General features: G+C 41.1%; 1 protein-coding gene across 1 annotated transcript in view; it reads left to right on the top strand.

Annotated features, from left to right (window-relative positions):
- Positions 1-267: 267 nt before the first annotated feature.
- Positions 268-19023, top strand: part of ndufs1 (NADH:ubiquinone oxidoreductase core subunit S1) — a 42242-nt gene continuing 23486 nt past the window's right edge. Inside the window, exons 1-7 of the mRNA XM_072578595.1 lie at positions 268-407; positions 5921-6011; positions 6958-7049; positions 9363-9470; positions 10695-10771; positions 15260-15341; positions 17961-18091. Of these exons, the coding sequence (XP_072434696.1) occupies positions 5930-6011; positions 6958-7049; positions 9363-9470; positions 10695-10771; positions 15260-15341; positions 17961-18091 (572 nt within the window). The 5' untranslated portion in view covers positions 268-407; positions 5921-5929. The remainder of the gene's footprint in view (positions 408-5920; positions 6012-6957; positions 7050-9362; positions 9471-10694; positions 10772-15259; positions 15342-17960; positions 18092-19023) is intronic.

Raw genomic sequence — 19023 nt, 5'->3', positions numbered from 1 at the left:
AAATTAAAATTTAATATCAATATTAAATCGTGACCTGCTCTCCTCGGGAAAGTTCGCGTCTTTTGATTGGGCTACGGAAATTGCCGAAGCCTTTTTGAACCCGCCCCCTCTCCCCGACTTTACGATTTTATTCATTTGTTTTTTTCTAAAATATGGTAAAGTTTTAAATAGCGGTGAAGGAAAGGTGGGGGGTAATGTTAAACCGAAATCGTTGTAATTTTCGGGGCTGTTTTTTTTTAAAAATTGCGGACGCCGGACATCCCGGAGATTGCCGAGCGGTGGTCGGAAAGAGCCGAGTCTGGAGCCGCCATTGCGCCGCTGTTCTGGTTGAGAAGACCAAACAGTGAAGGCGAGGAGCGCCGGTGGGTGAGAGCGACGCCGGTCACTGTCCGCCGCGATTGACCGAGGTAATTTGGCGCACCCGGCGGAACGGTTTCGCGAACCAGCTCCGGTGTCTGCCGTTTGCCGACCCGGGTTTGGTGGGATTTGCCCTTGAGAGGCGTCTGGGAGGTCCTCCTTTAGAGGGCTGCTCATGAGCTGCCTGCACCCCCCCTCTCCCTCTCCCTCTCCCTCTCTCCCTCTCTATGTGAATGTTGATCGGTGGTTATAGCCCAACAGGTAGCTGTCACCTGATGACGAAGCAGCGCTCCGAAAGCTAGTGCTTTCAGATAAACCAGTTGGACTCTAACCCGGTGTTGTGTGCACCTCCAAATGTTGATCAGGTTGACCTGACCGTTTTAAGGCAACTCAGTTTGTAAACACATCTCCGCCCGTCCAATTTCTTTTGCATGAATCTAATTTGCCTCCTCGCTTCTTCCCTGTCAACAGCTAATAATATTCTTCTGCATTGCGTTGAAATTAAGGTGCACAGACTGAGCTGTGATTCCCAGCATTTTTTGTTGTTGGTTTTAGTACGGATTCCAGCATCTGCAGTAATTTGCTGTTGCACGCACTGAGAGTGGTTGCTTAAGGATAGTAACAGGGTCACTGGGCTCCAAACGTTGTCTCTGGTTTTCTCTCCATAGATGCCGTCGCACTTGCTGAGTTTCTCCAGCAACTTCTGCTTGTTTTTGTTTCATGTTGCCAGCATCCACAGTTGTTTATTTTACTTATACAAGTAGATGCTGCCCCCTGCGATCCTACAATAACAACATAATTTCTCAGGATACTTCTCGTGATTTGGAAGGTTCAGGTAGAAGTCCCCACTTCAGATGCTTGAGTGGAAGATCAATCACTTAAAGGAATGGCAAGCAGTATGTTTTTTTTTAAAGGTTGTGATTTTCTACTGAAACTGCAAGATGCCTGCTTCTGGGTTAACTTAATAGCTCCTTCAAATATCTTGAGTGTGGAAATTATCCCTGTGTTTTGCTGTTGTTTGCTCGACTCACATTATTGAACAGATTATCCGCTCAGTTTCACTGTTGTTTACACAGCAAGGTCCCAGAAACATTCAGAGTGTTTCCTATATTGGAACAGTGACAGATTTTTAAAACGTTTTCTTCAGTTTTGGACCACTCTAACATGATGTGAAAGATGCTGTATTAAGTTAAAAATCTCAACACCAGGTTATAATCCAGCAGGTTTAATTGGAAGCACGCTAGCTTTAGGAGCACCGCTCCTTCATTGGGTGGTTGTGGAAGACACATTTGTAAGACACAGAATTTATCGCAAAAGTTTACAGTGTGATGTAACTGAAACTATACATTGAAAAATACCTTGATTGTTTGTTGAGTCTTTCACCTGTTCAAATACCATGATAGTTTCACTTCTTTCATGTGTAAGTCACAAAACTTCTTTTATTAAACAGCTGCATTCTCAGGTTAACTGTAACAATTGGTGTTAGTTAGACAATATGTTGAAGGTGTTAGCCCCTTGTATTCTGTCTGTGCCATAATGTTTAGACTGATTCTAATCTAAAAAGTGAGATAACAGAGTCTTACATGATTTCATGCAGTTTTTAAGCAAAGTTCAATGTAACTCTACAAGTACAAATTCACCCCACAAACGTATATGTATATGTGTGGATCTTTGTATGTGTGTCTGTCTGTTTAGGTTGGGGGGTTGTGAGAGAGAGAGAGAGAGAGAGAGAGAGTGTGTGTGTGTGTGTGGTACAATAGTGGTCACCTGTAGCATGAAATGAACCCAAGGTCCTGGTTGAGGCTCTCCCTATGGGTACTGAACTTAGCTATCTGCCTCTGCTTGACCACTTTTCGTTGCTGCCTGTCCCGAAGTCCACCTTGGAGGATGGTCACCCGAAGGTGTAAGATTCAATGTCCTGGACTGCTGAAGCACTCCCCAACTGGGAGGGAACACTCCTGTCTGTTGATTGTTGTGCGGTGCCCATTCATTCGTTGTTGTAGCCTTTGCTCGGTTTCCCCAATGTACCATGCCTCTGGGCATCCTTGCCTGCAACGTATAAGAATGTGTCCAAGAATGAGACAGATAGTCAAGAGTAGTCTATGGTAAGTTTGATGGGATGGAACTTGCTGATACCACTGTGTAGTTTTATCATTGACTCCTTGCCATGGATCCAGAGGAAGAAAATGTCATCAATATACCTGGTGTGTAATGTTGGTTGGAGGTCCTGCGGAGAGCAGAAGTCTTGTTCGAACCTGTGCATGAAGATGTTGGCATATTTGGGTGCAAATTTGGTCCCCATAGCTGTTCCATGTGTCTGGGTGAAGAACTGGTTGTCAAAGGTGAAGACATTGTGATCAAGGATAAAGCGGATGAGTTGTAGGGCGGTGTTTGGAGATTGGCAGATTTTTAACTTTGTACACCCCAGTCCAACACCGGCATCTCCAAATCATGCTATATTAAAATTTATTTTTGCTGCTATTGGTCTCCAAAATGTACCTTGATTATAATGCCTTTGGTTGATGGAGCTCTTGTCCTTTTATTTGCTCAGGGATGTATGTGTAGTTAGCAAGTTTAATATTTGTTCCCATCCCTGTTTGCCCTTGCAAAACTAATGGTGATCTATTTCCTTGAACTGCTGTAGGCACAGTGAGGTTTGGGAGGAAGTTCTAGGATTTAGACCCAGTGACAGTCAAGGGATAATGAATACATTTCTAAGTCAGGATCACGTGCTTTGGAGGAACTCTTGCAAGTGTTCAGTTTGGTGCAAAACAAAATTACCTGGATAAGATTATATATATATATAGTAAATGAAATACTGTTAATGATATGTGATATCAAATGCTAATATCCTCGAATTGACACATCATAATTCCTGAAGAAGGGTTTATGCCCGAAACGTCGATTCTCCTGCTCTTTGAATGCTGCCTGACCTGCTGCGTTTTTCCAGGAATCGGATGTAATGGTGTTACAGTTAAATAAAGGTAATTATGACGGCATGAGAGAGGAACTGACGAAAATAGACTGGAAGCAGAGCCTAGCAGGGAAGACAGTAGAGCAAAAATGGCAGGAGTTTGTGGGTATAATTGAGGACACTGTACAGAAGAAAAGAAAGATTATCCAGGGAGGGATTAGACAGCCATGGCTGACAAAGTTTAAAAATCACACAACACCAGGTTATAGTCCAACAGGTTTAATTGGAAGCACACTAGCTTTCAGAGCGACGCTCCTTTATTGGGTGATAGTGGAGGGCTCGATCGTAACAGAATTTATCCCAACAATTAAAGGGAGTCAGGGGGCTGAGTTGAGTATGATTGCCATTATAAAAGAGAAAGTGCTAGAAAAGCTAAAAGGTCTTAATATTGATAAATCTCCTGGCCCCGTTGGGCTACGTCCTAGAGTTCTGAGGGAGGTGGCTGAGGAAATAGCAGAGGCTTTGGTTGAGATCTTTCAAAAGTCACTGGAGTCAGGGAAAGTCCCGGATGATTGGAAGATCGCAGTTGTAACCCCCTTGTTCAAGAAAGGATCAAGACAAAAGATGGAAAATTTTAGGCCAATTAGCCTAACCTCGGTTGTTGGTAAAATTCTAGAATCCATCATTAAGGATGAGGTTTCTAAATTCTTGGAAGAGCAGGGTCGGATTAGAACAAGTCACCATGGATTTAGCAAGGGGAGGTCGTGCCTGACAAACCTGTTTGAATTCTTTGAAGAGGTGACAAGTAGGTTAGACCAGGGGAACCCAGTGGGTGTGGTCTATCTAGACTTCCAAAAGGCCTTTGATAAGGTGCTACACGGGAGGCTGCTGAGTAAGGTGAGGGCCCATGGTGTTTGAGGTGAGCTACTGGTATGGATTGAGGATTGGCTGTCTGACAGAAGGCAGAGAGTTGGGATAAAAGGTTCTTTTTCGGAATGGCAGCCGGTGACGAGCGGTGTCCCGCAGGGTTCAGTGTTGGGGCCGCAGCTGTTCACGTTATATATTAATGATCTGGATGAAGGGACTGGGGGCATTCTAGCGAAGTTTGCCAATGATACGAAGTTAGGTGGACAGGCAGGTAGTACTGAGGAAGTGGGGAGGCTGCAGAAGGATCTAGACAGTTTGGGAGAGTGGTCCAGGAAATGGCTGATGGAATTCAACGTGAGTAAATGCGAGGTCTTGCACTTTGGAAAAAAGAATACAAGCATGGGCTACTTTCTAAACGGTGAGAAAATTCATAAAGCCAAAGTACAGAGGGATCTGGGAGTGCTAGTCAAGGATTCTCTAAAGGTAAACATGCAGGTCAAATCCGTGATTAAGAAAGCAAATGCAATGTAGTCATTTATCTCAAGAGGGTTGGAATATAAAAGCACCAATGTGCTACTGAGACTTTATAATGCTCTGGTTAGGCCCCATTTGGAGTACTGCGTCCAGTTTTAGGCCCCACACCTCAGGAAGGACATACTGGCACTGGAATGTGTCCAGCGGAGATTCACACGGATGATCCCTGGAATGGTAGGTCTAACATACGAGGAACGGCTGAGGATCCTGGGATTGTATTCATTGGTGTTTAGAAGATTAAGGGGAGATTTAATAGAAACTTAAAAATAACACATAGCTTGGAAAGGCTGGATGCTAGGAAATCGTTTCCATTAGGCGAGGAGACTAGGACCCGTGGGCACAGCCTTAGAATTAGAGGGGGTAAATTCAGAACAGAAATGTGGAGACATTTCTTCAGCCAGAGAGTGGCGGGTCTGTGGAATTCATTGCCGCGGAGTGCAGTGGAGGCCGGGACGCTAAATGTCTTCCAGGCAGAGATTGATAAATCCTTGATGTCACAAGGAATTAAGGGCTACGGGGAGAATACGGGTAAGTGGTGTTGAAATGCCCATCAGCCATGATTGAATGGCGGAGTGGACTCGATGGGCTGAATGGCCTTACTTCCACTCCTATGTCTCAAGGTCTTATTTTTTCGCTCTGATCTCCAGCATCTGCAGTCCTCACTTTCTCCTACATCATAATGTTTGAATTGTTTCAGTCGCTCATCCAGTTTTTCTCAATAACCAGCTTCCGTTGAATAACTCAATCAGATTTGCTATCTTTCAGTGATGCATTGAATCTTAGAATCTTTCAGCTTCTGATTCTTCAAGATTTTTGTTGCTGACACAGTCAGCTATGATGAGAGTGGGAGTATTCAATTATTGCTGTTCCTTCAGAATCACTGGGTCAAAATCCTGCCGTTTTCTCCCAAATAGTGCAATGGGTCCATCTACACCAAATGGACTATAGCGGTTCAAGAAGGCAGCCCTCCACCACTTTTTCAAGGACGATTTTATATACGAAAGTAAATGATGACCCAACCAGTGACCTCCACATCCACAAGTGAATTTTTTTTAAAAAGCACACAGGTCCTAGCAGCTTGGAGTGACAAAGGAAACATAATTCCACTTATCTGAAACACTTATCTGAAACAATATGCTTTGGATAAAGAGTTCCTGTATGGGCTTTACATTAATTTTCTCATACTAGTATAGTACAGTCTTGACAACACTGGTAACCATTAACTGAATACTCTCTTTGTTTATGCAGGTCACAATCATGCTGCGATTACCTGTGCTTCGCAAGGCATTAACAGGCGCTTCCCAGTCTGCCAAAGATATCCTGGGAGCAAAAAACAATGGTACGGAAAGTGCTGTGATCAACAATGTTTGACCTTACGAGGATTTCATGTGGACCTTTACAAGATCGTTTTTGTGTTGCTTGAGCTAAAATAAGTAAAAGCTAATTTCTCATTGTTTTGTCCTCTGGATTTTAGCTTTGCTGGCCTGACTAATTTTATTGACTCACCCTCATTTCCTGTGCAGATAGCAATCAGCAGTTATAACTAATGGTTTGCTAGCACCATCCGTGATCTTTGAGTGTCCCCACATTGTATGGGTCTGCATCATGTACCAACCAGACTAGCTGGCAAGGTCTGAATTGCATCAATGAAATCTTTTTGGTTTTGTCTTAATTGCACAAAGATGTATGGAGAGTTTTGACTCCTTACTTTTCTTCTTTCTGTCTCATTCTGTTGCAGTTTAAGTTTAATAATACTGAATTCCCCCATAGGGTTGAATATTTCTAAACTCTGGAAATGCTCTTTTCTTACTTTGTTACACATCTTGTTGCTAGCAGTGTCTGTTTTCTGCACTCAACTTTCACAACAAATTCTTGAATTATAATATTACTGGTTCTCAAAGAGTTATGGCACATGTAGGACTTAAATCAGTTTTTCCATCAAGTGAGCTTCTCATTGAAGTGAGAGTCAAAGGAGATTATCTCCAATGAGCATCTCGAGGATTTGGATATTCAGATTTCAGATACTCAAACTGTGTATTTCTATACATTTTGTCCAATTTGCCATGCCACACCACAGCCCTGCCCACCCTGACCCAAGTTCAGTCACCTGCTAGCAGTGCTGTTGTTTGGAAAACACTGCTCAAGTAACAGAAAGGAAATGTATCATTCACTTGTGCACTGCAATCCTAAAATGGCACTTTACCAAGTTACTTTATTTATTCATGTCTTTATAATGTTTTCTTGCAAGTAGAACAAAATCATTGGTAACTTATTTTACTTTTCAGTTCGCACCACTGCTACAGCAGCAAGCAACCTGGTTGAAGTGTTTGTTGATGGCAAGCCAGTGATGGTGGAGCCTGGAACCACTGTTCTGCAGGTACAGTTGCTACCATATGCATTGTGAATTTAGACCTGGGCCGGGCTGGACAGGGTTAAGAGGACATTGCTGCTGTGATCCCTGTAGGGATGCTATGATGATTTCTTTGAGCAGAAGAGGAAGCTGAGTTTCAAATAAAATTACTCAAGTGGATGAGCCTTTGGGAATTAAGCATAATGCCAATATTTATCCTTGTTTAATCCTGTGTTCCTAGAGTGTCCAAATCTTGCAAGACACAAATAGGACCCAATTTGCTGGGCTTTAACCAGAATAATGGGGCAAAAGTATTGTCTGTGACCTATGGACTGAAAGATGGCTGCCTCTTGTTGCTCTGTTAGGTATCAGTGCATTAAGTGGGAGAGAGCCACATATCAAGCTGTGCTTGTGGCACAATGTTTGGTATCTTTGTAAACAGTGTAAATGGAAGTGTACAATTAGAGATATTGATGATCTAAATATATGAGCAAAAATGTATTAAATGGGTTTTGAAATGGAATAGTGTGAAGAAGTCCAATATGGAATTACAAAGCATAGATCACAGTACTCCTTTAATTGGTGAAACGTTAGAACCAGTAGAGTTCTGTAAACCCGGATTATTAGAATGTCATGGAGATGTACAGCAAGTAGTCAAGAAGGCCAATAGACTTATCAGCTTTAAACTGAGATGGCGACATAAAAGAGGAAAATTTGTGCTTCAGGAGTACTTTTGTTGTGGTTAACATCTGGAGTACTGAGTTCATTTCTGGACACCACTTTTGGAAGGCTATATTGATAAGTTTAGATGAGATTCGATTCCTGAAGGATGGAACAGGCCCTTTGGCCCAACAAGTCCACACCAACCCTCCGAAGAGTAACCCACTCAGATCCATTCCCGTACCCTATATTTACCCCTGACTAATGCACCTAACACTATGGTCAATTTAGCATGGCCAGTTCACCAGCACATCTTTTGGATTGTGGGAGGAAACCGGTGCACCTGGAGGAAACCCACGCAGACACAGGGAGAATGTGCAAAGTCCACGCGGACAGTCACCTGAGGCAGCAATCAAACCTGGGTCCCTGGTGCTGTGAGGCAGCAGTGCTAACCACTGAGCCACCATGCCACCCCCTGTTGGGCTTTGACAGGGTTGCTCACCAATTCAGTGTTTGCAGTTGGAATTGCTGCTTTCTCTGTTATTGGCTATTACATCAAGAATTGGCATACTCTTGCTGCAGTAGCCAATTGTCCTGGAGTGCTGTTTTTCCTTAAATTCTTATACCAAGAAATCTAATTGATGTTGCTTATAGCGCAGAATGATTTTTTTTTATTCATTCACAGGTTAAGGGCATCTCTGCCTGAGTCAGCATTTATTGCCCATCCCTAATTGCCCAGAGGGCAGTTAGGAGTCAACCACACTGATCATGAATAAATTGGACGCAAGCACAATTGAAGTAAATTTAATTATTAATGACAAATATATGTACACAATTCAGCTTGAACACTTTTTTGTTTTTTAGTTGTGACATTTCTCATCTTGAGGAAATTATTAATGTTATCCTTGTTGAGCTTGTGCTGATTTCAATTGAAATAATTGTTTCATGTTCTACAAGTCTTCATATTAATGGGGCATCGTCATTGAGAGGTTTAGCTACAGTATTAGATGTCAGAGCCAACATTGATATTATTGATCTTGGATGGGTTATCATTTCGACTTGCCAGAATGTTGCTGGATTCCCATTGGGTAAATTTTGAGGACAGGTTGCATAAACCAGATGGTATTGTCTCGTGTTCGAGAAGTTGTAGAGAGATGTGATTGAAATTTTCAAGACGCTAAGGGAAACAGCATTTCGCTATTTTTTCCTTAGTTTCGCCGGTTTATGAGCTTTCAATACAAGGAGCAGAGACTAAAAGATTGCTCAGCCAGTTGTGGTACCTCTTCTGAGATCAACTGGCAATACAAGAGTTTCTTAGCTCACTTGCCTGGATGGCTGGTTTGCAATGCAGGGTGACATCAACCGCATGGGTTCAATTCCTACACTGGTTGAGGTTACTGTGAAGGACCCTCCTTCTTGACCTCTCTCCTCACCTGGAGCATGGTCACCCTTGGGTTAAACCACACCTGTGTTTTCTGTGTAATGAGAGTGCGGCCTTTGGTCTGGTAGGACGATGGCAACTTTTTCTTTATCTCCGTGCCATCTTACATAATCCAGGTATCTATCAACCCGTTAGCAAAGCAGTTCTCCCCATGCTACAAGAGTGCTTGCCAGTGAAAGATAAATTCTTGAGTTATTTTCCATTTTATGTGACCAACCCATTGTCTCTGCTGATTACAGGCCTGTGAGAAAGTTGGCATACAGATCCCTCGGTTTTGTTACCATGACAGGTTGTCCGTTGCTGGGAATTGTCGGATGTGCCTGGTGGAAATCGAAAAAGCTCCTAAGGTAATGGGAATTTTCGTACTTTATAATAGATTCCTAATTGTGTAAACAAGCTGGAAAAGATGGGAATGACAAGTGATAGTATCGTGAAGTAAATTTTATTGTCATGATATTGCGTACTTTAGTAAGACCGTTTTTGTCCCAGGAATAATGACTTTCCCACATTCAATGAGCTGTGTGGAAGGATTTCTTTATTATTGGGATATGTGAAAGAGTGGTAGTGAGGCAACTGAGAAATACAGCACATTCAGTGTTGTAGAAAGTCATTCAATGTGTCGTTCTAGTGCTGCATCTGAAGTGATAGCATTTGTCTTTTTATTTCTCTCCATCTCTCATGCCTGAACATTTTCTTTACCTTTTAACATGTAAACGTGCAGAATTGTCACCTTTATCAATACAGTGCTGTTGGAGGTGAGGCACTGCACACTTTTGACCAAAAAAAAGTATCCATTTAAAACCTGTTCATATTCCTGAAAAGTTGAAGTTAATTGTAATTTCTGAAACTATATATACTTATATCAAATTGCCAATAGAATCATAGAGATGTACAGCATGGAAACAGACCCTTCGGTTCAACTCATCCATGCTGACCAGATATCCCAACTCAATCCGGCCCTGCCTGCGAGCACCTGGCCCATATTCCCCCAAACCCTTTCTATTCATATACTCATCCAAATGCCTTTTAAATATTGCAATTGTACTAGTCTCCACCACCACCACCTGGCAGCCCATTCCACACACATATCACACTCTGCGTGAAAAAGTTGTCTGTTCGGTCTCTTCTATATCTTTCCCTTCTCACCCTGAACCTATGCCCTCTAGTGTTGGACTCCCCCACTTGTCTCTTTACCCTATCTATGACCCTCATGATTTTATAAACCTTTATAAGGTCACCCCTCAGCCTCCGACGCTTCAGGGAAAACAGCCCCAGCATATTCAGCCTCTCCCTTTAGCTCAAATCCTCCAACATCTTTGAAAGGGTTCGGAAAGTATTTACAAGTTTCACAACATTCTTCCAATAGAAAGGAGACTGGAATTGCATGCAGTATTCCAAAGTGACCTAACCAATGTCCTGTACAGTCGCAACATGACCTCCTAACTCTTGTACTCAATACTCTGACCAATAAAGGAAAGCATATCAAATGTGATTTACTTTCTGATTAAACATACTGCTATTATTCTGATAGACTAACTGAGTTACAATTAGGTTTTCTTTTTGTTTTTCAGCCTGTAGCTGCCTGTGCTATGCCTGTGATGAAAGGGTGGAACATCCTTACCAACTCAGAGAAAAGCAAGAAAGCCAGGTATGGTATGTAACAAGTCAAAACAGAAATTGCTGGAGGAACTCAACAGGTTTGGCAGCATCTGTAAAGAGGAAACTGATTTCAAGTGTCAAGTCCAGTCTTCAACTTCCTTTGTGCAAGAATATCTCCAGGCAGCAGACAGTTTAGGATTATCGTTTTGGGGCTAGTGTTTAATAAGAGGAGCAAAGACATGGTGATTAAATTTGTACTGATACCAAGATTAGTTAGAAAGCATGTTGTGAAAAAGACAAATGGGTTGTAGATGCATATAGATAGGGTGGTTTGTGTGGGAAAACGTCTGGCAAATGGAGAAATATGGGAAGTTGCTCATTTTGGCAGGAAAATGAAAAGCAAAGTATTACTTAGAATTCCAGTCAGTCAATCTCCTTTTAAGGTGCAGAAAAGTTTAGATGTTCTCGGTAAAGGTAAAGTTGCCATATTCTTACCACATTACGGAGCTGTTCATTAGAGAGAGACAACTGATGGTATTTTAGTCTGAGAGTGATCACACCTCCGGTGAGGACAGAGGCTGAGAAGGAGAATCCTTCATGGTAACCTGAGCTGGTATTGGAACTGGAATGGTGTTCTTTAAGCATATTAATAGTTAAAGATTAGTGAAGGATAGAGTAGGGGCTAAAAGGAACAAGTTGCTTACTGAAACATAGGATATGATCGTGGTCCTAAATGAATATTTTGCTTCTAGAAAAAGGTAACAATGGCCTAGTCAAAAATGTGTGTTCAGCAACTGAACAGTATAGTGATAAAGACGACGTGCTGAAAAGGCTGGCAGCACTCCTATTTGAGAAGTCGCCAGGCTGAGATAAGATGCATCCTTGATTGCTGAGAGAGTTAAAGGAGGAAATTGTGGAGTCATTGACAGAACATTTCCAGGCCTCTCTGGAACACAGGATTAGTCCTGGAGGTTGGAAGATTGAAAATATGACACCATTATTTAAGAAATGGACAAAGGATACCACAGGAGACTACAGGTCTATCAGCTTGGTATCAATAGTGGGAAAACTGATGGAAACTGTCAAATGGGATAAGGTAAATATACACTTAAAAGGAAAAGTTAACGCTCGGCAGTAAACTTGGTGTTATCCACCACAGGTCATGTCTGACAAATTTTAATTGAATTCTTTGACAAATTGACACAGGCAGTGGAAGAGGTTGGTGCTGTGGATGTTATATATTTGGACGTTCAGAAAGCATTAGATAAGGTGCCACATGGCATATTTTAGCAAATTAGAAATGTTTAGGATTGATGGGTCCTTGGCAATATGGATTAGAAATTGGCTAAAAGATAGGAAACTGGGATAGGTATTGATGGGCATTTCTCAAATTGGAGATGAGTTGAAATAGTGTACTTCAGGGTTCAGTGTTGGGACCCTTGCTTTTTCTGATTTATGTAAACCGTTTGGGTGTTGAGGAAACAATCTCTAAATTTGCAGATGTATTTAAGCTCAGGAGTATAGTGAATTGTGAGGATGATGCTGAGCACCTTTAGAGGGACATTGATACGTTTGCCAAATGTTAGACACCTGGTAAATGAATTTCAATGTAGAAAAATGTGAAGTAATGCATTTTAGTAGAAGAAAAAGAGAGAGACAATACTCGCTCAATGGTACAACTTTGAGTGGAGTACAGGAGAGAAGGGACCTCATAGTTTACTTACACCATTCTGTAAACATAGCCAGACAAGTGAAAACTGTGGTTCAGAAGGCTTTTAGAATCTTTGCATTTTAAATAGAGATAGAGTACAATAACAAGGAAGTGATACCACACCTGTATAAATCATTGGTCAGACCATATTTGAGTGCTGTGTTCAGTTCTGGACAACTTATTTAAGAAGGATGTTAAAACACTGGAGGAAGTTCAAAGAAGATTTACGAGAATTATATCAGGAATGAAGAATTTTTCAATACAAGCACAGATTAGGGAGATTGGGCTTATTCTCTTTTGAGCAGAGAACTTTAAGGGGTGACCACCTTGAGGTTCAAAATTAGGAACACTTTGAAAGGGTAAAGAATGATATTCTGTTTCCACTGTATGATATGTCGGTAACTGGGGTTCACAATTTCAAAATTGTCAGCAAGAGAGCTAGGAGTGAAATGAGGAGAAACTTCTTCACTCAGTTGTTAGGATTTGCAGTGTGCTGCCTGGGAGGGTGGTGATGGTGGATTCCATAGGAGAATTCAAAAGAGAGCTAGATATATCCTTCAAAGTGATGAAGCTAAAGGGCTGCAAAGAAAAGGCTGGAGAGTGGGACTTGCTGGGTAGCTCTTTAGGGAGTTGGTACAGATACGATGGGTTGAATGGCTGAATTCTGTACTGTGAAATTCTATGATTCTATATTAGTGTCACTCTGCATTTAAAAACCAACCAACTGAGCTAACTGACCCCCCCCCACATTAGACAAATTACACTTTTTTTTCTACATTGGTTCAGAGAGTGAGAGGCTGACCTGATTGGAATGTATAAGTTCATGAATGGTCTTAACATTGTGGAATAAAATAAAACAAAGAACTAACGCTGGGGATCAGAAACAAACAAAAACTGAAATTGCTGGAGAAACTTAAGAGGTCTAGCAGCATCTCTGGAGAGAAAACAAAGTTAATATTTTGAGTTCAGGGTCACTATACTCGAAACATTAACTCTGATTTCTCTCCACAGATGCTGCCAGACTTGCTGAGCTTTTCCAGCAATTTCTGCTTTTGTTTTTGACTTGGTGGATGGGGAAAGGATGTTTTCACTTGTGGGGTCAGTCCAGAATTAGGGGGCACAATTTTAAAAATAGGATAATTTTTTTCAGTGGGTTATTGGGGGACACTGCCTCAGAAGATGGTAGAGGCAGGGTCTTTAAATGTTTTAAAGCAGAGGCAGATTGATTCTTATTGTCAGGGGAATCAAATGCTGGGGACAGATGGGAGTATGGAATTTGAAACACAGACAGCTCAACGGTGATCTTACTGAATAGCAGAGCAGGCCTGGGAGGAGGGAGCTGAATGATCAACTTCTGCTCCTATTTCCTCTGTTAGTACTATGATCAGTGATTGGTGATATTAATTAGGTTTGTTGTTTGTAGCAGTTTGGATTCGTGTTTAGAAGTTTGACAGGATAGATGCTGACAGGATCTTTCCTTTTGCAAAGGAATCTAGAAATCAGAAGCACAATTTAAAAGCAAAAGGTCTCTGCTTAATAATAGAAATGAGGTGGAATTTTCCCCACTTTCTCTTTGTGTACCCTCACCCCCAGTAGCGTACACCCTATACTCCCCACCACTATTTTCTCAACTCCTTTCCATCTCAGTGACTGGTAGCTGGATGTGGATAAGGGGCAGGAGTCATTATTTAACACTTAGTGGTGAGGTTCAGATGTTAGATTTAGAGATTATTATGTTTAGTGGGTTAGGAGGTATGGTGTGGAGGAGTAGGTGTTGGACTGGGATGGACAAAAGTTAAAAACACACAACTAGCTTTTGGAGTGCTGCTCCTTCTTCAGGTGGTTGTGCATGAAGGAGCAGGGCTCTGAAAGCTAGTGCTTCCAAATAAACCTGCTGGACTATATCCTGGTGTTGTGATTTTTAACGAGGAGATATGGGTTACATTCAGTGGTTAAGAGTAAGATTTCAGCTTGGTGGTTGTGGTTGTATACATGGTTTAGGGTTTAGAATTAGAGGTGGGTAGTTACGGTTAGGAAAAGGATAGGATTAAGCATGCAAAACGGAGAAAGTTCTTGCAGTATGTGGTGAAGTGAGTGTGGATGGGATATTTCTCCTGGCTGTTGAGTTCACAAACTTGGGGCACATAATTTCAGAATAAGGGTTAAAGAGATGCGGAGGAATTTCTTCACTTGGAAACTTGTGAATCTGTGGATCCTTCTAGCCCAATGGGCTGCTGAAGCTCATATCAACCAGCATGTTCAAGACATAAAGCAATAGACTCATCGAAGCAAGTGGTGACAGTGTGAAAAAGTGGTATTAAGGCAGTCTGAATAGCCTACTCCCATTCCTATGTATGGAAGCCTTTTGCAGATTGCTTTATGTAAAACTGAAATTGCTTTATTTAAATTAAACTGAAAGAACCATTTTTTTTGTACTGCTCAATTGCAATCGGTACCAGTTATTAATGAAATAAATTGTCAAACTGATTTTTGATGTTAATTGCCAAGTTTTGTGAAATCTTGAGAAGTTCTTGGGGTGGGGTGGGGGTGGGGGTGGGGTGGGGGGAGGGGGAGGAAAAGTAACTTGCAGGAAGGAGAAAGACAATGCAAATGCTTTCCAGAAGACTAAACATAAGGTTTTGGTTTTGATTGAACAGTATTGGAAAGAAAGATACCGTGTACTCCGGAGACCGAACAAGTTTCACTGATGCTTTGTGTCTTAGTGGAACATTCAATGTTCATTGTGCAACAAAAGATTTGAGCTTCATGACCTTTGTGTATTATTGAATCTAGTTATTGTGCTTCATTTTTGTTTTGCCATAATAGGGAAGGTGTGATGGAGTTTCTGCTGGCTAATCACCCATTGGATTGTCCCATCTGTGATCAAGGAGGGGAATGTGATCTCCAGGTATCACTGCTAATGATAATAATGAATGTAAAAAGTCCTTGCTTCCATGAGTGAAAATGTAATAGGGTAAAGATGTTATAATTCTGGTGGCTTCCATCAATTTTACTTGTGTTCCGTGCCTATAGATGACCTTCATTCTCCTTGGAACTGTATTATATCTGGCAATGCAATACTGTCTAGGTATCAGACCAATGTTGTTTTACTATAAGATGTTCACTGCTAAACCCTCCTGTTTCCATGCTATTTTGAACAAACCCTGTGGATAGTGAGCCTTGTGCTACAAATAAAATCAGATTTATTAAAAGTAAAAGTGGAATGGGTACATTAAATTAATACAAAAGATCTTTTAGGTTGTACCTCCTAAATAAAAAAAATTGGAGTACTTTTAAGCCAATAATATCAAATTGCAGATAATCTCCATTTTGCAGTTTACAAATGAAGTTTTGATTGTGGGTTCCTAATGTGCTTATTTCAACCTGAGCTGCAATGTAGTGTTCAGGACTGAAGATCTGATAGAGGCAGGTATGAAAGTTTTGTCCCTTCCACAAAGCCTATGGCTACCAACCAAGGAATTGCCTGCTGCCTTATGAATAAATTTGCTGGCAAGTCTTCACCATTTAAGTGTTAACTTGGTTCAGGAGGAGATAAAAGTTAACTGTTCACACCAGCTGTTTGCTTTGTGTGAGTGTTGAGAATACAATTTAAGGCCAGAAAATAAACAAAATACACTAAGGGCAGAATACTTTGAATGTTCCATTTAATGTTTGTGCTAAGCTTACCCTACTTTGTGGCAATAATGTTAAATCTTCTGTTATTGCAATATGTCGTCAGGTATCCATCTGAATTAAATAAATTCCACCAGTTTCTAAAGCGTATTAAATTGCATTCCCATGGCTATAGAAGAGAAAGGGACTGATCTTCTGGACAATTGCAGCTGATTAAAGAGTTTGAGATGTTAGAATATATTTCTTCTGATGGAAATATCCAGAAGGACTTGGCGCACAGCTGTAACATTAGAGCTGGGTCATTCAGGGATGATAAATAGACGTGCTTCATGCAAAGTAGTGGGATTTTGGAACTCTCCCTCCACCGAAGTTCTAGCGGCTTTGTGGCATTTGAATGTTTGAAATTGACAATAGGTCATTTTTTGTTGAGTAGGGATAATAGAAACAAGATGTGTGTTTGTAGATTTCGAGTACAAATCTTTTATTAATTAAGTAGATGGTAGAATTGGCTTGAGGGGCTCAATATTTGACTCCTGTTCTTGTGTTTGCTGTCCTTTATTACAAGTTGAGACTTTATCTCTTTACAAGGCATTTCCAGAATGTTGCTTCTGTACGGTGCCTTAGAGTGCAGGAACACTGTTAGATCTGAGATGCCTGCCTGGTGAATGCACTGTTTGAACTGCTCCATTAGTTGACCCAAACAGATGGACACTTGCATTCTCTCTAGCCTAAAGGAGAATTCTCGGCTACTAACTTGCTGCCAGAGTTCTCCAAACAGCAACTGTAAGAATCGCCTGAGGGTGCATTGGAAGGGTGTGGAGTGTTTGGAGAGAAGTGCTGAAGCACTCGAGTAAGAGGAAAAAGAGAAAGTCAAGAATTTGTACTGAGTGAAATTGTACAATCTTTGGGAGAATATAACAGACAAATGTTGTTTTTATAATGAAACAGAGAATGACAAGACAAAGGCATAAGCCAAAGAATTACTGGAGAGTTCACAAAATCACAGAATGATTACAATGCAGAACGAGGGCATTCAGCCCATCATATTTGCACTTGCTCTCCAACTGAGCATGTTGAATCAGTGCCATCCTCCTGCCTTTTTTCTGTAATCCTGCACATTGGTATATGATTTTGTGAATAGAAACATTTCGAATATTTCAGGTGAACCTGCATCCACCACACTTAGGGCTTGGAAGCAATGCCTCAAACTCTGTGTGAAAATATTTTTTCTTGCATCACATTAGTTTCTTTTGAAAATTATTTCATCTGTTCCCTCTCATTTTTTGATTCTTTTATGAGTAAAATTGTTCCTCATTGAATTGTTTGTTAAAGCCTACTTTTATTGAAGGTTCAATGAGATTAATTTTAAGAATATTAAAATTAGTTCTTTTGATGACAAATCCAGCATAAGTCCTGTGTGGCATCCTTTAAGGTAAAATGAATTTCAAATGAGTGCTCCAGATAACTTTAGTTATAAAGTTTATATTCAATCACTTTACTTATTAAGCCACATGTTTGCATATCATAATGCCTCCGAGGTTAGATATATCCATATTTATTAAAAGCCTTATATTTGCATGATTTCCTGTCAACCCTTATTACAGCATAACATGCTTACAGAACAAATAATATCAATTTTTATTCCTCACTGGAGGCACTGTTCTTAGACTTTTCAAAGTCTTGTATCGGCAGACAATGTATGAAATAGAAAGCTCAACCATTGCAGACAGGAATTGCATGCAGTTGTAGCATATTTAGTTAGATATTGTGTCTTCCAGACACTGAGATTGCCAGCCAATATTGTTTGATCCTTCCATGTCTATTGTTTAATGACTGTCTGTTTGTCGTTCCCATTTTATATGTGCGATGTAATAATTGTGATTGATTGTTATAGGATCAGTCAATGATGTTCGGCAGTGACCGAAGCAGGTTTACAGAGGGAAAGAGAGCTGTGGAAGATAAAAACATTGGGCCTCTTGTGAAAACCATAATGACGAGGTGTATCCACTGCACACGCTGTATCAGGTAATTTTTCAAAACTATTCTTATTAACTGTATATCTTTTTAAAACCGTTCTTCCAATACTTGATAAATACCCAGTCTGCTTTCACAAGCATCGATGCAGACAAGAAGCTCTGTGGAAAGTGTCGCTGATGTCAGCTACGAAAAGAGTTGTATCCCCAAGGTACTGGCTGTAGCTCATTAGGTAGCATGTATTCGTCTGAAGTCCCATTTATATAGACTTGAATAAAAAAGTCTCGGCTGACATACCAATGCAGTACTGAGAGGGTGCTGTACTGCAGAAGCTGTCGTCTTTGAAGTGCAATATTAAACTGAGGGCCCATCTACCCTTTTAGGTGGACATAAAAGATCTCATGGCACTCTAAGACAATGTCCTAACCAATGTTAATCCTTCAACTAGCATCATTAAAATAGTTTAGTTATTTTCTCATTCCCATTTAGAGTCACAGAGATGTACAGCATGGAAACAGACCCTTCGGTCCAACCCGTCCATGCTGACCAGATATCCCAACCCTATCTAGTTCCACCTGCCAGCACTCGGCCCATATCTCTCCAAACCCTTCCTATTCATATACCCATCCAAATGCCTCTTAAATGTTGCAATTGTACCAGCCTCCTCCACATCCTTTGGCAGCTCATTCCATACATGTACCACCCTCTGCGTGAAAATGTTGCCCCTTAGGTCTCTTTTATATCTTTCCCCTCTCACACTAAACTATGCCCTCTAGTTCTGGACTCCCTGAACCCAGGGAAAAGAGTTTGTCTATTTATCCTATCCATGCCCCTCATAATTTTGTAAACCTCAATAACGTCACCCCTCAACCTCTGATGCTTCAGGGAAAACAGCTCCAGCCTGTTCAGCCTCTCCCTGTAGCTCAGATCCTCCAACCCTGGCAACATCCTTGTAAATCTTTCCTGAACCCTCCCAAGTTTCA

The sequence above is a fragment of the Chiloscyllium punctatum genome, chromosome 10, assembly GCF_047496795.1.
Source record: "Chiloscyllium punctatum isolate Juve2018m chromosome 10, sChiPun1.3, whole genome shotgun sequence".
In the NCBI taxonomy this organism is placed as follows: Eukaryota; Metazoa; Chordata; class Chondrichthyes; order Orectolobiformes; family Hemiscylliidae; genus Chiloscyllium; species Chiloscyllium punctatum.
Note: the sequence above shows the minus strand (reverse complement) of the source record. Positions and strands in the feature narration are given on the sequence as shown.